The sequence below is a fragment of the Cydia splendana genome, chromosome 12, assembly GCF_910591565.1.
Source record: "Cydia splendana chromosome 12, ilCydSple1.2, whole genome shotgun sequence".
NCBI lineage: Eukaryota > Metazoa > Arthropoda > Insecta > Lepidoptera > Tortricidae > Cydia > Cydia splendana.
This window is the reverse complement of record NC_085971.1, coordinates 19,196,992-19,218,266: the sequence shown is the minus strand read 5'-3', so window position 1 is coordinate 19,218,266 and position 21,275 is coordinate 19,196,992. Positions and strand designations below refer to the sequence as shown.

The 21,275-nt window shown below is 39.0% G+C and overlaps 1 protein-coding gene across 1 annotated transcript; it reads right to left on the bottom strand.

Moving 5' to 3' along the window:
* Positions 1–5,194: 5,194 nt before the first annotated feature.
* On the bottom strand, positions 5,195–20,061 carry LOC134795880 (beta-1,3-glucan-binding protein-like). The gene is made up of 10 exons (XM_063767809.1): positions 19,926–20,061; positions 15,923–16,031; positions 15,399–15,517; positions 13,048–13,232; positions 12,252–12,388; positions 9,776–9,942; positions 7,851–7,975; positions 7,359–7,476; positions 6,389–6,519; positions 5,195–5,492 (listed from the first exon to the last, which is right to left on the bottom strand). Exons 1-10 carry the CDS (start codon positions 20,059–20,061, stop codon positions 5,292–5,294), a joined length of 1,428 nt encoding a protein of 475 aa, XP_063623879.1. The 3' UTR covers positions 5,195–5,291.
* Positions 20,062–21,275: the final 1,214 nt, after the last annotated feature.

Below are 21,275 nucleotides of genomic sequence, written 5' to 3'. Positions count from 1 at the left end.
TCCGTACCATAATGCAAAAAAAAAAAAACCAAAAAAAAACGGTCACCCATCCAAGTACTGACCACTCCCGACGTTGCTTAACTTTGGTCAAAAATCACGTTTGTTGTATGGGAGCCCCATTTAAATCTTTATTTTATTCTGTTTTTAGTATTTGTTGTTATAGCGGCAACAGAAATACATCTGTGAAAATTTCAACTGTCTAGCTATCACGGTTCGTGAGATACAGCCTGGTGACAGACGGACGGACGGACGGACGGACGGACAGCGAAGTCTTAGTAATAGGGTCCCGTTTTACCCTTTGGGTACGGAACCCTAAAAACGGACCAGCGCGCAGTGTAGGGTTCCGTAGTTACCCGTCTGACATAATAGGCTGCCTTGAACGAGGGCTATTAGCAAAGAGAATAGTGTATAGAGGCGGATTGTCAAAGTAAACTATGTAGCCACTGTAAATTTACTGCCATCTTTCGACAGAAGATTAAAACTGTTAGAACGCCATTTGACTTTGATCCTTATTCTTTCACTGATATGTGTTAACTTGTTAAATATTATTAATATTAACGCCATCTACCCTAGTACGCCGTGTACCCTGAAAACATTTCTTTTTACTTTTTACTTTACCAATTATTACAGCTTTCTAGCAAAGTCGAGCAAAGCCGCTAGGTATTAAGGTTATAACTAAGGTTCAAGTCTCCCGAACTTTTCCTACATAAATTAGTAATTGTTATATTTATCTAGAAAGTGCTTAAAGTACTATTGTGATTTCATGTTAGAACTCATAGAGACATGTTTAAAAACTTGTTTGTCGTCTCATGCGTTTTTCTGTCCTTTTCATCTTTGTAGTGCGGGGAAGGGACAGTATGAGTTAAATCTCATCATTGGTTGCATGTAAATTTGGATTTTTTTTATTCGAATTGTGGACCATTATTGTTTGTTGGAAGTTAACGTTTATTCTTATGTAAAACTAGTGACCCCATCCGGCTTCGCACGGGTTAACAAATTATACACTTAAACCTTCCTCAAGAAACACTCTATCGATAGGTGAAAACCGCATGAAAATCCGTTCTGTGGTTTTTTGAGTTTATCGCGAACATACATACACACACACACACACGCGGCGGGGGACTTTGTTTTATAAGGTGTGTTGATGATAAAAAAGTAATATACCGAGGCCTAAAAAATACAATTTGACATCTGTTAACTCTCAAATAGTAAATGTAGCCTAAAGTCGCTAGGCAATGTCAATGTCCTGCAGATAGCCAACATGTCACAAGCTTAATAATAAAGGCCCATTTTGGATTTCACGGGCCTATACATCCCGGACTTTTGATAGTCTTGCGTGGGGATATAGATCCAACACGCAGAGGCCCTTTGGAGAGCTTTTATGTCATGTAGAACGCCCGTTGGAACCCGTTCACAGGCACTACAATAGACGCACAACAAAAAAAGGCCCATTTACTCGTATTTACGTTGTTATAGAAAAGTGGATCAAGTTGACTTCCAACAACAATCTATATACCTAGTGAGAATGAATACCATTGAGTGAATGAAATCCTGTGAATGATATCATTCAATCAGTCATATCAACGTGAGCTTTTCACCAAATTCTAAATACACTCGGTTATATTTTAGATTAAAAGTAATGTAAAACAGTAGCCAAAATTAGATTATTTTCGAACTAGACTTACGTAGTAACGCATCTTTTGCGTAAATTTGGCTTTGGTAGGTATTATATGCTGAAACATACTTCGTATTTGTAATATCGGAAATGTTTCTAAAGTGTCATTCTATGGAACTTGCTAACTATGTAAACAAAAGTCACAAGTAAATTCATCATTCTTTGACAATTTAAATATGGCGGTTTGTTTACATAGTTAGCAAGTTCCATAGAATGACACTTTACGTCACTTTCGTTTGAGATATAAGAGAAAGAGATAGAGGAGCATTTCAGCAAATAGAGCGAAGTGTGTTATTGGGCCTTGTAATCTATGAAAAGTGTTAAGTATTAAATAATGTGATTTTCATTACTGGCTCTCATAATATCTTTAAATACTTTGCGATAGGTATATGATAGTACTGATAAACGTAACTTGTCAAAATTATGCTTGCTTTGAACTATCTATCAGTTAAATTTAGACTTTAACTTTCTCTGAGTGATTGCACCATTCAAATTTCTAAATATTTAAATTACTTTTGACAGGTTATTTTTACAGGTCTAAACAGTGAATATGTCACCAACTAATCATTAGTACCTACATTACGATACAAGTGCGAAAAGTGGAAATAGGTATTCAGACGTTTATCGTACAACGTTTTACAGTACAGTATATGGCACTTAAAATTTTCGACTCAGGCACGTATAGTGATAATTACCGCACTAGAGCAGTAAAGTAGCACCATATGTACTGTATAAAATTGTTCCAAATTTGTTTGAGCATGTTATTTTTGAAAAGATCAGCTCAAAAGTTTAATTTTAGACTATGAGCTAGTCCCGAAAAATGGTCTATGATAATGAGAGCAACGGAACAGCTCGAGTTAGTTTGCTACTAATATCATTACTCGATCCGGGTGGCAAGCCAGCAAAGAGGTAATTAATGCTCGCCGTCTATTATCATTGGTGGCATTTACTCACTTGTTTATATGGTGCTCGCGTCTATGTTTTAATTTAAGTACTTTAAATAAATATAATAATAGTTAATTATATCCGTGCTTTTGCTTTTAAGTGGCGGGATGTGAATCTTTCTATATGCTAGATGGGCAAGAGTAAATATGTACTTAGCTTTTCATCATATGGGTCTTAGCTTAAAGGCTCCTACACACTATGCCGACTGCCGGGCCTGATTATGCCGGCGGCATATACCCGCGCGGAAAAACCCGCCGACTGTGTTTAGGAGCCTTAAAGATAAACACTTTGTCCAATTGTCACAACCACCACTTTATTACACAAGCAAGCATAACAAGATGGCGCCTAAACGTCAGTCGAAGGACAAACACGGATTGTTGGTATCAAACTATTATTTTAAGTAGGCATTTTTAATAGCTACGCATCAATGTGATTAGTCATATCTTCTGAACGGTTAAGTATATTAGATAAATGTGGCATTTATTCTTTCGCTTTTTGATCAATTTTGGACGTGAGAAAACGAAAGCAACGCCAATAATTGTATACTTTAAACAAGTTCTGAATCATTTTGATCCTCGTAATTTACCTAAAATACTAAAAGTATTTGTATCCGTACATATATTGTGCTTTGAATATTTTGACTTTGATGAATAAAACACCCCATATGATGGTCCGGTAACATGGTACGGACTATAACTAGCCGTAATACGCTTTCAAAGCTATTAAGTTCAGTTCCATTCTAAATTACATTGTATTGCGATTTACAAATATAAAGCGAATTTTCATGTCATATATTACTTACCAGAAGTTATTATTAGACAATCGCAGTAATTTTCTCGCGTCGACATATTATATAGTTATTTCATCTTTAGAATTTCTAATATAGCGACACTGTAAATTATATCACTTCTATCGGCCTATAGAAACTTTCTTAAGTGACCTTTGAAGAAAACCCAGATTAGATTAGTACTGTATTTACTGGTCGGCATCTAAAAGTTACCAATACTTGTCAATAATTTGCCATATTAGGATTTTATAATCACACCATTAAAAAAGCGTTTAAAAAATCACACCGCTGGCCAGTTACTAATTGTTTAAATCTACACTTAAACTGTTAAACACCAAATAAATGCTACAAAATATACAAATAATAAAATGTTATGTAGGTAAAATCACAAAAAAAAACTCACATCGTCTGAATGAAAACCAAATAGGTATAATAATTATTTGTGTAATGATATCACTTGGCTTAGTTATTTTCCAGTAATTATTATCGCAATTAACTTTGAAATGGCTAATAAAAGTCAAGTGAACTATCAAGAATTCAAATTAAATTACACAGAAGCATGCTCATAAATATCTGAACACGTCTATAATTGCATTAGACTTCTAGTTCGGGTATGTTTGAGCACCCAAGTTGCTCCGATATATTTGATGGAAGGTTTGCCTATATTACATGTAAATGTGAGATGTAGATCGTGTACTAACTTTTACTTTGGGGCCAATCCCGAAATTGAGAAAAAATTGCAATTTCATATTTAACTATACATAGTTTGGCTAGAACTGTCTCAGACAGAAAGAAACATACTGTCTTTGTCTTAAGCTAGTACTATCACCCAAAAGAAAGGGATGCGTACAATTTTCCTGGTATAAAAATCAAATTATTATAGGGTTGGCCCTAGAGTAAGTGTTTTAGTATCAACTACATATTTATACATACTTTTTAATCACACCATTTAATAATCAAGATTTACCTACTTATGTTGTTCGCTTGTTGATGTTTTCTTAATGTTTAGTAAATTATAAAAAAATAGGGATTGACTCTCTGTAGATAATAAGATACTTATAGAGGCATCTGAAGCTCTTGTAATGTAGAAAGTTGTAAAATTATTGGTATGAATAAAACAAATATATGTAAATCTGTTTATTATTAAATTTTTGGCATCCCTGGGTGCGTAGTCATTGCCAATCGTTGTCGCTCCGTAGCGAACGAAACGCAACTGTCACTGTCGCACTAATATGGAAGAGTGATAGACAGAAAGCGCTTCGTTGTCGTAGCGCAAGCGATTGTCACCTTGGCTAGGCACCCTGATATTAAAAATAACCATGGCACGAAGATAATACCGTAAAGGCAAAGAGAATTTGAAATATGGAGTTACTGTCATGGTAAATTATGTAGCTACAATACATTTACTGCCATCTTTCGACAGAAGATTAAAACTGTTAGAACGCCATTTGACTTTGATTGATTTGATCATTACTCTTTCACTGTTATGTGTTAAATACTAATATTAACGCCATCTACTCGAGAGTACTCTATTTACAGTGGCTACATAATTTACTTTGACAATCCGCCTCTATACACTCTATTCTCTTTGGTAAAGGTAATGATGAGATCGAGATAGGTAAGGGAATAATCATTCAACATAATCGTCGGTAAGTTACGAAATGTCCGAATGGAAAAATTTCGGCAACTTCTTAAATTTTTCTATTGGTATCGATTTCCGAAATGAAATTTAACAACTTTCTGAAAACTTCGCAACTTACACATCAGTAATAATTATGAACCAATGTCTTGGACGTTGTGAGATTCCATCTCGAACTTTCTAGACAATTTGGTAAATCACATGTTCAAAGGTTCCCTTACAATCCCTGTCACCACAACACACAATTACAGGGCAACCACTTTGACATAGTCAACCAGCAGCTCTGGTTGCCGCCAGGTCGCTTTCCACGCGTCTACGTCGTTCCAAAACCGGAGAGCCGCCTTCGAAGCCTGATTCTTCCAGGGTTTCTCATGGTTGTTCTGTGATAAGGAACCGTCAGGGAATTCTGTATGACCGCCTGCAGCCAAGCCGAGGGTTATGTAGAACTGAAACAAAGGTTTCAAGGTGTAACTAATACAAATGTGGTCGTCGGAACGCTCTTGTTTATAAATAATAAATAAATAAATAAATTTTCTTTATTTCCAAACTTTGTTGTCCATAGGGTTATTAGTATTACACAAAACTTACAACTATGTTAGTAACACAATGCGAGACAAAACACTTAATATTTTTTATGTCATACACGAAGACTCGCCGGCACTCTTCTTCCTAATCGCTTATAAGTTCAAGTGTGCAATCTTATAACAGTGTATTAGTTCTGTCTCTACACATTAATTAGCCATGATCGTGTACCTATATACAGAACTACTACACTGTTAAAAGGTTGCATTCTTGAACAATAACCGTGAATCGACATTAGAAAGATTAAAGGATGACTCACGTTAGACCGGGCCGTGTCCGGGCCGGAGCTTCCGGCGCATCGATTTCTATGGAAAGCATCACGTGATCGCCTGTCATGTCATAGAAAAGTAAGCTCCGGAAGCTCCGGCCCGGACACGGCCAGGTCTAAAGTGAGTCATCCTTAAGAGTGGGGCGAGTCTTCGTGGATGCACAAACAATACAATTCTACACAAACATTTTTTAGCCACCGTGTATACCCCATTGACGTATCATATCTATGGACTGGCCTTACGGGCACTAAAAATGGTACTAGTTCAGCGGTATGACTCACCAATTCGAGCCAATCGCGCAGCCTAACGCAGCTAGTTGCGACCAATCGCGCGCGTGATGCGAACTCATCAACCAATCGCGTGCGTGATGCGAACTCATCAACCAATCGCGTTGTAGCGGTGTCACACCGCTGTACTGGCCCCATTCTTATTGTCCGTAAGGCCAGTTCTGAGATTTTATACGTCAATGGTATACCCACTTAAGAACTTACGTGATCATCAAAGGGTGCCATCCCAGTTTGTTGTACAGCGGCACAAGAGGCTGGTAGTAGTCCCCGCAGCCCGTTCGATGCTGCTTCCACCCGGCCATACTCCAGTCCGTCCACGGACAATATCAAACGCTCTGGAAAATTCACAATTTACGGCCTGTTCTTGGTTCATGGACTTCATGGTTGTCAGTAGATAGGAGAAAGGTAACAACCTATCCAAAGTGGCCCTGACCTGGAAGATGCCCGGCAAACGGAAACATGGGCGCCCTAAATCTACTTGGCGCTGTTCTGTGGAGAAAGAGCTGAGTGTATTGGGGATGGTGGGAGGAGGCTACCCAAGCTGCCCAGGACCGGAGTCAGTGGAAGACAAAGATTCGAGCCCTACACACCAGCAGGGGGTAACAGGATGGAAAGAAGAAGAGACTCACTCTAGACTGGGCCCGGCCCGAGCCGAGGCGTCCAACATGTAATTTTCTATGGCGGCTGATCGATGATCACGTGGTGCTTTTCATAGAAAACGAAGCGCCGGAAGCTCCAGCCTGACCCCGGCCCGGTCTAGCGTGTGTCATCCTTAAAGCACGTCGTGGTCGGTAGATACTCAGATCTTGTGTTTACTCGTATCTCAGTCAAATTCTATTCTATATCAAAGTGTCTTCATTAAGCATAGAGGCACAGAATAAATAGTAGTACCTACTAGGTACAGAAGCCTCACTCTCTAACAAAACGCGTCTGTTACGATGGACAGATATGGCCGCTAGGTGGCGACAGCGCCACGCGCGGCTTATGGCCACCAAAATTGGTGTGAAACGGATGTACTTGTATAAGCTACCTGTAGCAAAGCGACGAAATCGCGGAGTGAGCCACGCCTGATAGAGGCCGATTTCTAAGTAAATACCTAACTATTAAGCTAAGAAAAGATGGCATTGACACAGGTAGGTACGGCTAAAAATGATGGCTTATTATGTTAACGCACCTGGAGTCCACTTAACAGAATAGTCGTGGTAGCCGTCACCCCAGAAGGTATTTGAATTCTTCTTAACAAGTAATGTATCATGACACGAAGAATCAATGACGGGTCCGCTGTATAACACCTGTAAAAAAATAATACATTTTTGAAACCTGTTTATGTTTCTTACTATGCTCAAATTGGAAAAGGAACCTAGACTATCCACCATCTGTCTTCAACGAGTACTGAGATACTTCGGTCACATAGCTCGCAGAGACCCTGACAACTTGGAAATATGTACTTGTGGTGATGGGAAAGGTGGATGGCAGACGGCCTAGAGGATCAAGTCCAACGAGATGGTGTGACCAAATATCCGCCCAGATAGACATCACACTAAGCAACGCTTTCCACAAAGCAACCGACAGCGAGAAGTGGAGAGCTGCCATAGGAAAAATTAGCAAGCGGAGTCACGATCCTCAGCAGTGAGGGACGGACTTAGAAGAAGAAGATGTTTCTTACTTTATTTCCATAGTTAGTGGATCTGGTATTTAGCTCGTTGTTGCCTCTTGCACACGCTATCTTCAGAACTCCCGAGTTCACGCTGCCGAAGACAAACTTCTTCAGCAACGGTTCCAGTAAGATCTCTGAAAAAGAACATTTGTCGTCAAATTAAGTTTAAGGTTAGCAAATTAAGTATTCACTACAAATGACAGATGATAATGATGAACATCCGAGGTCTGGCCAACGTCCCGTACATGTCAATCTTTAAACATTATGAATTATGAAATAATGATTGTGTAATTTGTCAATAGTGGTGACAACAAGGTGTCAGTGTAGAGAGCTCGTAACAATAGGCGGTTTTTCTCTAAGAAGCGCTCTCATCCAGACAAACTTTGAGTTGGGTAGCAGGAAAACTAACAACTTATAAGTAACTAACATTCAAATGGGATTGATGTACGATTGTAATTTTGACTAGCCCCCCTGTACTTAACGTATGTACATCACTTATCCTAACGACTACAGCAGTTAAAACAACTTAACGTTATATAAATAGTTACTTAATAGAGAAAATTTAAGAAATTGGTAACATTATGGATGTTGAGTAGAATAAAGTTCCGTTTGTTCGAAAAGTCCAAAGTAATAACATTTCCAATCACGATTTTATATTTGAGGAAAAATACCTTTTTACGATGAGTTATTTCTTTAACGCGGAACTTAGTGAGGCGTAACGTGTTGAAAAAGTTATTCTGAGAGTTGACATAGGTGAAAAGGTTTTTTGAACAAACTCGTATTTATTAATCTTCCTGCCACTACTTAGAAAATCGTAGTTTACTTCTAAAGTCGGTGTTGTTTTCTGTTGTTGGTTTTATGTGTACAGTCGACGTCAAATATATGTTTACATTTTTCGCCTTATTACAAAAGAGTAAGGTACAAAAGTGTAAACATCTTTGACGTCGACTGTACATGTATGAGTACCTATGTCAAAAATAAAATCATAAAAAGAATTAAAGTTATTTACTCCGATCCTGTACTGAATACAAGTAGTCATAACCATTAACATAATATATTATTATTCTTGGTTCACCAATATAAAACTGCAGTTATGAAAATTTGAAGGCCATTGGCATTAGTCCTCCTCCCTTAATCGAGGTGACTACGCCGGCATTAGGTAGATACTATTATTACTACCTCCATTTCGAGTGGCGCGTCAGTGAAAACGCGAAAAGTAGTAAGTGGTGCCGCGGATGTACGCAAAAATAGTCAAGTGGTGAGTCAATGCATCTGAAATTTATTGTTTGGAAATTCTAGGACAAGATCGAGAGTCGTTTGGAAACAAGCAACCATGGGGATCAAGTTCCATGGACGCTTCAATAGTGACTACTAAAGTCTAACCTGGGTACAATCAGTCTCCCTGCGGCAGTTTGGCCCTGACAGTAACGGTTCCGTAGGTGAACGCGAACCCGGTCTTGCTGGTGATACGACCGCTCACTACGGGCAGTATGATACCACCATCTTTATACTCTAACCTGGGTACAGCCAGTCCCCCTGCGACAGTTTGGCCCTCATCACAGTGACGGTTCCGTACGTGAACGCGAACCCAGGCTTGCTGGTGATGCGACCGCTCACTACGGGCGGTATTATGGCGCACTACTGGTCTTAACTCTTACCTGGGTACAGCCAGTCTCCCTGTGGCAGTTTGGCCCTCACAGTGACGGTTCCGTACGTGAACGCGAACCCGGTCTTGCTGGTGATACGACCGCTCACTACGGGCGGTATGATGCCGCACTACTGGTCTTAACTCTTACCTGGGTACAGCCAGTCTCCCTGCGGAAGTTTGGCCCTCACAGTGACGGTTCCGTACGTGAACGCGAACCCGGTCTTGCTGGTGATACGACCGCTCACTACGGGCGGTATGATGCCGCACTACTGGTCTTAACTCTTACCTGGGTACAGCCAGTCTCCCTGCGGAAGTTTGGCCCTCACAGTGACGGTTCCGTACGTGAACGCGAACCCGGACTTGCTGGTGATGCGACCGCTCACCACGGGCGGTATGATGCCGCTGCCATCATTGGCTTGGACGAAGCAGGCGCCTGACGTTTCTGATGTACATCTGAAAATATGTTTAAGATCCCTGCTAAAGTTACGAAAGAAATCCTGGTATAACAATGACTAAGATCTACAGGCTACGCTTAGCGCTTACATCCTTAATATTAAAAAACCGGGCAAGTGCGCTCGGACTCGCGCACGAAGGGTTCCGTACCATAATGAAAAAAAAAACGGAAAAAAATGCAAAAAAAAAAAACGGTCACCCATCCAAGTACTGACCACGCCCGACGTTGCTTAACTTTGGTCAAAAATCACGTTTGTTGTATGGGAGCCCCATTTAAATCTTTATTTTATTCTGTTTCTAGTATTTGTTGTTATAGCGGCAACAGAAATACATCATCTGTGAAGATTTCAACTGTCTAGCTATCACGGTTCGTGAGATACAGCCTGGTGACAGACAGACAGACGGACGGACGGACGGACGGACGGACGGACGGACGGACGGACAGCAAAGTCTTAGTAATAGGGTCCCGTTTTACCTTTTGGGTACGGAACCCTAAAAATGCGAAAGTAACTCTGTCTAAATAGTCTGTCTCTCTGTTACCTCTTCATGCTTAATCAACCTACCTCTACACAGATCAATCTAGCCTCAAACCTGCTCAAACTAAGCAAAGCTCGATCGTACTACTATGGGTGCTAGGCTAGGCGACGATATATACATACTTAAATACATAGAAAACACCCACGACTCAGGAACAAATATTTGTGTTCATCACTCAAATAAATGCCCTTACCGGAATTTGAACCCAGGACCATCGGCTTCACGGGCAGGGTCACTACTCACTAGGCACTAGGCCTGACAGGTCATCAAAATGCGAAAGTACTTAACTCCGTCTAGTCTGTACCTCTGTTACCTCTTCATTCTTAAACCGTTGAACCGATTTAGATGAAATAGTTTGAGTCTAGGAAAGGATATACAGGGTGATCAATCCAAATGGGTCAGTATGGAGAAGTCGGAAACTATGAGAGATAGCGAAATCTGTTCTTAGGAACCATGGCTTCGATTTTAGATTTAATAATAATGGCATTCAATTTTTTTTTAAATATATCATACATAACCGGGATTCGAACCTGGTCAATATTCTTGTTGTTTGTTTGTATGGCAACTTTTAAACGATGCGTGATAGGTGGGGCGTGCTCGACCAAATATCATAGAGGGCCCCGAGACAAAACAAACTACATTAAAAAAAAATCAAAATGGCCGATTTTTTTTTAATTTTTTCAAGTTGGTCCGAGCGCGCTGAGATTTGGCATGTGGCGAGCCTGGGGGCCCAAGATTACCATGTCAAAAAAAAATTTGGAAAAATCCAAAATGGCGGCGGACACGGGCAAAGTCAAATTTCCAAGAAGGTTAAACGAGCCCGAAGGGCGAACTTCAGGCCGGGAGGCCGAAGGCCGACCCCGGCGGAGGGCCGAAGGCCCGGAGCCTCCATCTCGACTCCCAAAACGCTAGGCCGAGGCCGAGCAAACGAAGGCCGAGCTCCGCGTAGGGCCGAAGGCCCGAAGCGTCACACGAAAGGGGGAAGTTGGAGCTTAAACACGACCCAACACTTTTCCTATTGGGAGTCGCGTTTTGGGAGTCGGGGTGGAGGCTCCGGGCCTTCGGCCCTCCGCCGGGGTCGGTCTTCGGCCTCCCGGCCTGAAACTCGCCCTTGGGGCTCGCTTAACTTACTTGGAAATTTGACTTTGCCCGTGTCCGCCGCCATTTTGGATTTTTCCAAAAATTTTTTTTGACATGGTAATTTTGGGCCCCCAGGCTCGCCGCATGCCAAATCTCAGCGCGCTCAGACCAACTTGAAAAAATTAAAAAAAAGTCAGCCATTTTGAATTTTTTTTAATGTAGTTTGTTTTGTCTCGGGGCCCTCTATGATATTTGGTCGAGCACCCCCCACCTATCACGCATCGTTTAAAAGGTGTCATACAAACAAACAACAAGAATATTGACCAGGTTCGAATCCCGGTTATGTATGATAGATTAAAAAAAAAAATTGAATGCCATTATTATTAAATCTAAAATCGAAGCCATGGTTCCTAAGAACAGATTTCGCTATCTCTTATAGTTTCTGACTTCTCCATACTGACCCATTTGGATTGATCACCCTGTATACACCCTACGATAGTTTTTATCAATCATCATCATCATTCCACGCAGACGAAGTCACGGGCAGAATAATGATTATAAGATAAGGTATGTATAAGTAAGACAATTGCGTCCCTTAGCAGTATCATGTTATGTTCTATCTTCGAAAAGAAAACCAAAGTGAAGAAAAACAGTCTTCAATAGGACATTGATAGTTCTCCAGGCCTATTTACCCTTTGTACAAATCCAGGGAGTCCAGCATGCTGTCAGCCGTGAACCCTAGCTGGTTCTGCTGCAGCGATGGGACGATACGCAGGTTCCCATTCTGTACGGAGACTGCAGAACGTTGATATGATACGAAGGGATGTTCCTGGAAAGATATTTACAAATAAACAAATGAGTCTGAGTAGGCGTTTATCCTGCTTGCAATCTCAACATCTTCGGAGAACAGGGTACAGAGGCCTTACCATGATGTCCTTATTGCGATTCTGTTTAGGACCTAAACTGAATTGCTACTCGTAAGAGACGAAGTTATGCGACTTATATAGCTAATAAAGTTCCGTCCTTTAGCAATTCAGTTTAGGTCCTAAACAGAATCGCAATAAGGACATCATGGTAAGGCCCCAGTACAGGGTTTATTTTTGTTATTTAAATAATTAATGTTGAATCATGTTAGTGTAAGGGACAGTGGGGTACCTACAGCGGATCACTTTTTTCGTAATAGATGTGTTGCGCCATTTTCATTTCAAAAACATAAATACTGATTTACTGCCACGATTCAAGGCCCGACACATGGTACATATATAGATAGTCTGTTCGAGAAGAGTCGTGGAATTTATTGGGCCCCTTACATTCCACGACTCTTCTCTTTCCGCACAGACTAACTTCTCTAACTTCCAAGGTGACGTCAGTTTTTGACGTACGTCACCCAAGTTGACGTTTAAATGATTAAGATTTGCTATTTGGTGTTTGGTGTTTCGAGAGTGAATGCACGGTTCTTAGGGCTGATAAAGAGATTGTGACACTTACAGAATGATCCACAGGAACATATTGCTGCACCTGCCATACATCTGTTCTTAATGAATTGAAGTTCTCCTCAAAGATGGTCTGTCCTGCGCAGGCGACGCCCCCGCGCACCCGAGTAGGAGTCGGCGCGCAGTTCGGATTATTGGGGGTCGTTGTTGGGGCCTCAAGCGGCGCATAGTCTTCCAGTTCTTAAATACAAATTGTTGATATACTTACTATCATTATTTTTACTTAGAGTTAGACCAAGAATAGTCTGCAGCGGATTTGATAGCCCACGCAGTGGAAGTGTTACTTTAAACGTCAAACTTCTATGAAATTATGACGTATAAATGACACTTGCACTGCGGGGCCTATCAAATCCGCTGCAGACTTTTTTTGGTCCGACTCTACAAAATTACAAATATCTTAACCTAAACTAACAACACAAAAACTATTCACAAAATTCTCCCCGCGCCCCTCCTTATGCAAAGGAGCCCAACACGCTCGCCGCGTTGCCACGTTGAACCGCGATGGAAAACTTTGCATAGGGAATCTTACTATCTAGTATCCTTAATTGCACATCTTACACATTCTAAATATAAACAGAGCGACATACGAAGAAAATAAAAAAAGTGTGCGATATGATAATGAAGCTGAAGATAGATTTTCTTAATTTCTGCCTCTGTCTTATTTCTTATTTGTATAATGCAAAACTACAATCGGTACCGAATTATTATTATTGTGCCTTATAGATAACCTTCATTATCGCCGGCCATGCTCAATGCTTAAGCTACGACATAAGTTCATTGAATCAGTTTTAAACAGAAATGCAATAATTAAGGAAGGAAAGAGTAACGGACCAAGAGAGAGAAAGAAAAAAGGTATGATTAAATATGTTGTATTTAATCGTAATTTTTGACGTGAAAACTTCTTTGGCGGCGCTGTCCACTTTTTGTGATGGGGAAAAAATGTTAAACTCGCGACAGGTCACGTGACCGAAAGATTCGTAAGACGTAAGACGGACACGTGACCTGATCGAAAAACTGTTACAATGTCATTGAGTTTTCACTTCTGTTTTCATAGAATAATTAACCCTTAATCAAACGGAACACATTTTATGAGATTTTTGAAAACTAAGAATGGGTTTTAGGTAAATTGGGTGCGTAGATTATATATTAAATATATTTAAAAAAAATATTTGATACTTGATAGAAAAATATATTTAAAAAAATTAAGTGGGGGGAAAGGGGGGGTTTGCGGTGGGAAATAATTTCCCGTTATCCGTTACGGAATAGCAAAATATTGAATGAAGTGGGAAATAGTTTCCCGTTGTCCGATACGGTTACGAACTTTTTACTAGTTAGTAGCTCCCCCCGGCTTTGCTTGTAATTCAAGAATGATTTTTTAACGTTATCTTCAAAAATCAAAGAAATAAATAAAAGAAAAAGAAAACAAAAACAAGGCACAGATTTTTTTGTGTAACAGACAAACGGGCATATATTTTTATATATGGAAACAAATTAAAATTTAGGTGGAGAACAAACACTGGGAAATAATTTCCCACTTGATAAAACCTACCAATTTTTTTATAAATCGTAAGTTCAGGAACAAACAATGGGCAATAATTTCCCACTTACTAAAACCATAATATCTTGGCTAAATCATATCGTTAGGTATCACAATTCTTCTCAAGCATAACACAGGGAAAATAAGTCTAGTTTATGATAGTATTCAGTGTATGCACTTACCAGATTTTTTTACCCACTTAACCTCAAAACACAAAAAAAACGGTTGTTATTGCAAAAAAAATCACGACAACTGACATTGACTTTGACGTATGGGCACAAATGGCGGTCATTAGAAAAGTGTTGCCATTTTTCAAATTCAAAATGTTACTAAGATTTTAAATCTGTATGGTTCGTATCGCTGAGTGCTGCCATTAAAAAGATAAAAAATATTTCGTAAATTAGAATGAAGTGGGAAATAATTTCCCGTTATTTGATTAAGGGTTAAAGCGGGCGGTACAGATGTATTGCATAATTGTTTTCCATCGTATTTTCTCGGAAACGTTCGTATTTGTCATGCTACTTCAGTCAACCTCAGTACTTTTTGTACCGAGACTGACTGAAATAGCAAGACACGTTCGTACGTTTCCGTGAAAATACGATGGAAAATAATTATGCACTACATCTGTAAAGGTAACATTCCATTTATGACCGCAGCTGCACTACTAGTACGAACGCTTTGGTGTTATTGTCAATTTCCATAGTAAAATGAATGGTAGTGCTGCTGTCGTTGGAAATGGACTGTCACCTTTATTGTCAACAGTAGTGCAGCTGTCGTTGGAAATGGACTGTCACCTTAAGTGTACTTACTGGTGACAGTAAACGTCAGTTTATCCTTCACATAGGCAGCACTCCTGACAGACGCGAAGACATGGTAGTTTATCACATCGCCCACCGCCAGCGCGACGTCTGGAAGCTCCACCACCCACCTAGTGGGTAAAATAAGTTAATACCATCATATACTTCCCGCGTAATATACCATTACAACGGTCCGGGTCCGGGCCGAGGCGTCCGACACTTCATTTTCTATAGAAAGCACCACATGATCATCGATCATCATACACATTCATACCGTCAACGGGGGTGAATAGGGATGGCCGGGGTGAATAGGAACAAAACTTAAAATGTGATTTCCCTGACAATTTCTTACAAAAAACCCACACAAAATGCAGCATTCGATTGATAATAGTAGATTTTGTATGATAGTGTGTTGTATCTTTTAAAACATGTCAGGTAAATCACATTTCAAGTTTTGTCCCTATTCACCCCAGCCATCTCTAGTCACCCAGGTTGACGGTACTATTCCATACATTTCTGTTACTTTCTCTACTGACCTCCCATTTTTAGGTGACACCACCTCTCCATGGAGTTCACCCACTTGTGTCGGCTCGATTTTTCTGTTAATATTGCCTTGGAATACGAAGAGGGCTAGGTTCGGGGCATCTGAAAAAAAGTTTTTGTTCATAAACTACCATGGACACAGTAAGTGATCGGGCCTAGATAGGCATCAGGCCTTTATATTCATAAACTACCATGGATACAGTAAGTGAGCGGGCCTAGTTTATATTCATAAAGTACCATGGGGGTGCCCCTTAATACGCCTAACATTAATTGTCATAATATGAATTCGCATAACAGTTTTGGCATAACATAATTGTGCATAACATTGAACAGACATAATATTAAACAAGCATAACACTTATTGCGCATAATAATGAATCCGCATAATTTAAATATGCATAACATTATTAACTATAACTTTATTTGGCATAAAATGAATTAGCATAATTTAATAAAGCAAGAGAATTAGATGGATCAGGGCAAAACCAACTCGGTTAGGTCAGGTTCACAAGGTTAGCCTCGAGTTAGCAGGATCGAGCGAAACAAAGCGAAGCTTTTGCAACAAATAATAATCTTTTTGCTGTAAAACATTATTAAGGCGTAGTAACTGTAGTAAGTTCGTGTTCTTCTTTTTTTATTATTAATATTTGTTTTTAATAGGTTTTAGAAATAATTTTCATATTTTGATTTTTTGTCCAAATTTTTTTAAAAGGTGCATTTTGGACCTATTTTAGTGATTTTTTATATCGAGCAACAGTCAAAAACTCAGGATTTGAATCGCTGAAGTCCCTAGAGAAAGGCCGAAAGATTGCTAATTAAATTTTTGGCAACCGTATTGTGATATTTTTGATCTAAAAAAGCGCTATATATACTTAAAACTTCGTTCTCTGAACCTATTGAACCTTAATTCAAGCCGCTCTCTCTACATTTTTATTTATTTGCCTTTTATATTTATACCATTTAATAATTATACAAAGTAACTTTATGCTTATTATATTTATCCCAAGTCATCGTTATGACAATTTACGTTTTGCGCATTAACATTATGCGTACTCATTTATGCGGAATAATGATATGCGATTTAGAAATTATGCGTAACATACGTTATGCCAAATTGAATTAGGAGAATTACGTTATGCGAATTAATATAGACCCGTACCATGGATACAGTAGGTGAACGGGCCTAGATAGGCATTAGGCCTAGCCAAGTGAATGAAACATAAATAAAGATAGAAATGGTCACGTGACTTATCGTTTGCATCTGTCATACGGCCGGAATACTTTTTATGTAGTGTAGGTAATCAACGTGCCACATGTAAAAATATTTTTTTATCGAGGTTGGATTGTGTTTTGTCCCTACTCACCCCATTTTAAGGTAGCCAAACTTTAATGTAAAGTAATTATTACTTACTATAACTAACATAAATATTTAAACAAGGCCATTTTAAAGATAAAATTCCTTATTTAAGTGCACAATCGGGTCTACCGCGACATAATTTCATTGTTTTTACCTTAAGTTAATTAAATATGTGTACAAAACGCGAGAGTTTAAAATGTTATAAGATTCCTTAATTATCGGCGCGATTCGGGAAATGAATTAGAGATTCACTAGATATGAAATAGTAAAGATATGTGACGTTCCACAGCAAAAGGCACCATTGCCCCGGCTGAATATTGGAGCGGCGTTAATAATAGCGTAAGCACCAGCCGCCATAAGGTACCTTTTGCCGTGGAACGTCACATATCTTTACTACTTCATATCTAGTGAATCTCTAAATCACTTCCCGAATCGCGCCGTATATCACTGTTTCTCGCGCGCTAGCGACGAGTTCAATGTCAAGGCCGTTTGAGGTTATCAGCCGATATAACATTTGCGGGGGATTTTAGTAACAGGTACTTCCCGGTTCCTACATTTAAATTTATTCGTAATTATGGGCTGTATCATAATCTTGTATTATCTGATTCTCAATACTCGAAAGTGTTTGCTGTTCCAAGAATCAATAAACACAGTTGGGATTCCTTACACATTATTTAACAAACGTGGTTTTTATGCTGTCCAGTTAGGAGGAAACCGGTTTAAACTTTATGAATTTAATTATGTTATTGCAATTTGAAGCATTGAGTTAATTAGAAGTAACGTGTGTTTGTTGTATAAGGAAATTTAATTAGAATTTGAGAATAAGGAGAAGAACGAGGATAATTATATATAGTATTTAAAATGTAGATATTTAAATTCGCTCAAAAGTTACGTTTTATTTATTCTGTTTATTTCTCACTGCACCCACCTTGACGCTTTTCTGTTTTGCCCTATGGTTGACTGGTAGAGAATACCTATAGCGGCATTAAGTCCGCCTGTTGTACTCTTTTTTATGTGCAATAAAGTTTAAAAATAAATAAATAACTAAATAAGTAAGTAATTACAGAATTCTCATTTTGAAGCTTTTACTTTTGAAATCTCGATAGTCCAGTAAAGATACGGTTGCACAAAACATTAAATAATAATAATAGCCTGATAATCACTTCAAAAACATTGCATCTACGAACATATCGTGACAATGTTCTTTGAAAAAAAAAATCTCGTATTCGTGTTCTGTCAATCAAAAGAAATTCTCGTGTAAGTGAATATTATGTATTCTTATGAGAAATAAAGATCTTTAAACCTAAAAACCTAAAAAAAAAAAAAAAAAAAAAAAAAAAAAAAAAAAAAATGTGGTATCTGATGTACCTCTAGCATAGAAGGTAGGATCCTATCGAAGTGTTATACGCGTGCCTCCGTGAGGGACAAAACATACGCAATGCGGCACTATGATTAGTCGAATTTATTTGTTGCCCACCATAATCCATACTAAATTTACGGTGGGGAACAAATAAAATGTGAGACTGTGACAAGGACAAATAATAATAGCTCTTTCGCTGCTACTCCTACTGAAAGATACATAAGACTATCCTGTTCGGTCACTTCCTCCACCTTCATGCCAGATCCAGTTATATACTAGATTCATGACCTCTAGGATGCATACAGAGTTACTGCGTTTTAACCATGGTCTAATAAAACATGGTCTTCTATTCCCAGAGTGACACAGGCCTACGTCACAATAACATGGCCGCTATATATAGCGCTATCGCATATTATCATATAGCGCTGTGACGCATGCATGATGACGTAGGCTTGTGTCAGTTAGGTGACCTAGAAAAGACGGGAATAGAGTACCAGGCGAAGTATATTATTATACCATGGTTTTAACTTTGAGTAGGTAGGTAGGTGACGATGTGACGAAGAAGTTTATTACGTTTTGTATACATAATTAAGTACCAATTCGTAAGGCCATTGACAAAATAAGATAAACTGATGTTTTCGGTCGATTTACACGTTTTATGAAAGATCGTAACTTTTATTTCATAACACGTTTTCGTAAATATATTTGTGACGTTATCTATGAAAAGGGACCTTATTGTCGATGGCGGTTACGCCATTATTAACGATGCTCCGATATAAATACAATGCCGCGCGTCGCTGTGCGGCGTAAACTTTAATGTTCGACATCTCCATCGACATTAAGGTCCCTTTTCATAGATAATGCCCCATTTACGACAAAATGCAATCACAATACCTATAATATGGTATATACAGGGTGGCTAAAAAATAACTGCATTCCCTTTGCCAGGGAGGTTTTGGGATTATAATGAGCAACTTTTACTATGGGATTAACCCCGAAGTCGCCAAAAAAAAATATTTGGCTGTTTCATACATTTTGGCTGGTCCATTTTCTACCTACCTACTGAAGCCCGTCCCGGGCTGCCCCCGACGCAAAGGTGCCCATCACGCTCGCTGCGTTGCCGCGTTGGATTGCGATGGACAACCTTTGCATCAGGAAAAACCCGGAGCGCGTCAAGGCCCCTTTCAAGCAGGCGACGACCCAGCGCCCGGAGATAAGTTTAGTTTACTTAAAAAAAACTGAGTTTCACATAATTTTCATATCTATATTTCTAGCGTACCTGGTATAGAAGCTCGGAATCCTTTAGGCTTGAACGCTTGTATGGTGACTTCAGGTACACTGTAGGTGTCATCGGCCTTAGCGACGCAGAACAGGAATACCAACGCAAGCGCACAACCGAGCGCGGACACTGCCATATTGATACTAGCCGAGTTTATTCGAGTTTATTTATTCACTACTCTCTGTCTGCCACTTCGCCTGCGTAGAATTATGTTCTTTTATTTTTTGCCATTTTTATATATTGTGACCTTTTTTGCCACTTTTGTGTTATTTCTAGTCAGGATCGCGAGCCCTTTTCATTCTTATAGGAGAAAAAAAGTGTCCTCAAATTACCATACATTTTTCAAACTTTCCTTTTTGTTACCGCCATACAAAGTATATGGGGAAATGGTAACACAATAGGAAAAAACTCTAGGACATTTTTTTCCCATTAGGATCGAAAGAGCTCGTGATTCTGAGTAGAAATAACACAGAAGTGGCAAAAAAGGTCACAATATATAAAAATGGCAAAAAATAAAAGAAACGTTCACTACATACTTACCTCACATGAAATAGTACTCCACTATCTTTTCATCCCCTTTAGTGATTATTTCTGTAGTAAGAACGGGTAGTACGGGTGTGTTCCTGGGACTGGGAATTTGGTATTGAGCAACCAAATTTCATCTCAAACAGTGCAGTGGTTTAAGAGTGAATCGGTGACAGAGTTTTAACTAGTATCACTTTTATAATATATTTAGTAGGGATTATATTAGCACGAAAATCGATAAGCGATAGAAATACCTAATTATTATAATGTGGTCAGAAATGAATAGGTACCAATAGGTGTATTTATAGTCTTATAAGTTTAAGTACTAAATACCATCAAACTCATAAATACATCTGTTGCTCCCGTAATTCTTAGTAAGATTAGTCAACAGGAAAATAACCTAACAATTACTTTAATAAATAACTAACTCGGCTAACCAATAGGTAATGTTTAATTCGTCTTTAGGTGAGCGTGTCTTTTATTTATTGCCATTTTTATATATTGTGACCGTTTTTGCCACTTTTGTGTTATTTCTAGTCAGGACCGTGAGCCCTTTTCATCCATATAGGAGGAAAAATGTGTTCTGAAATTTCCATACAATCATTTTTCAAATTTTCCTTTTTGTTACCGTCATACAATGTATATGAGGGAAAGGTAACGCAATAGGAAAACGGCTCTGGGACATTTTTTTATCCCATTAGGATAGAAAGAGCTCGTGATTCTGAGTAGAAATAACACAAAGGTAGCAAAAAAGGTCACAATATATAAAAATGCCAAAAAATAAAAGAAACAGGTAGGATTCAATATTAAATTAATAATACCTGA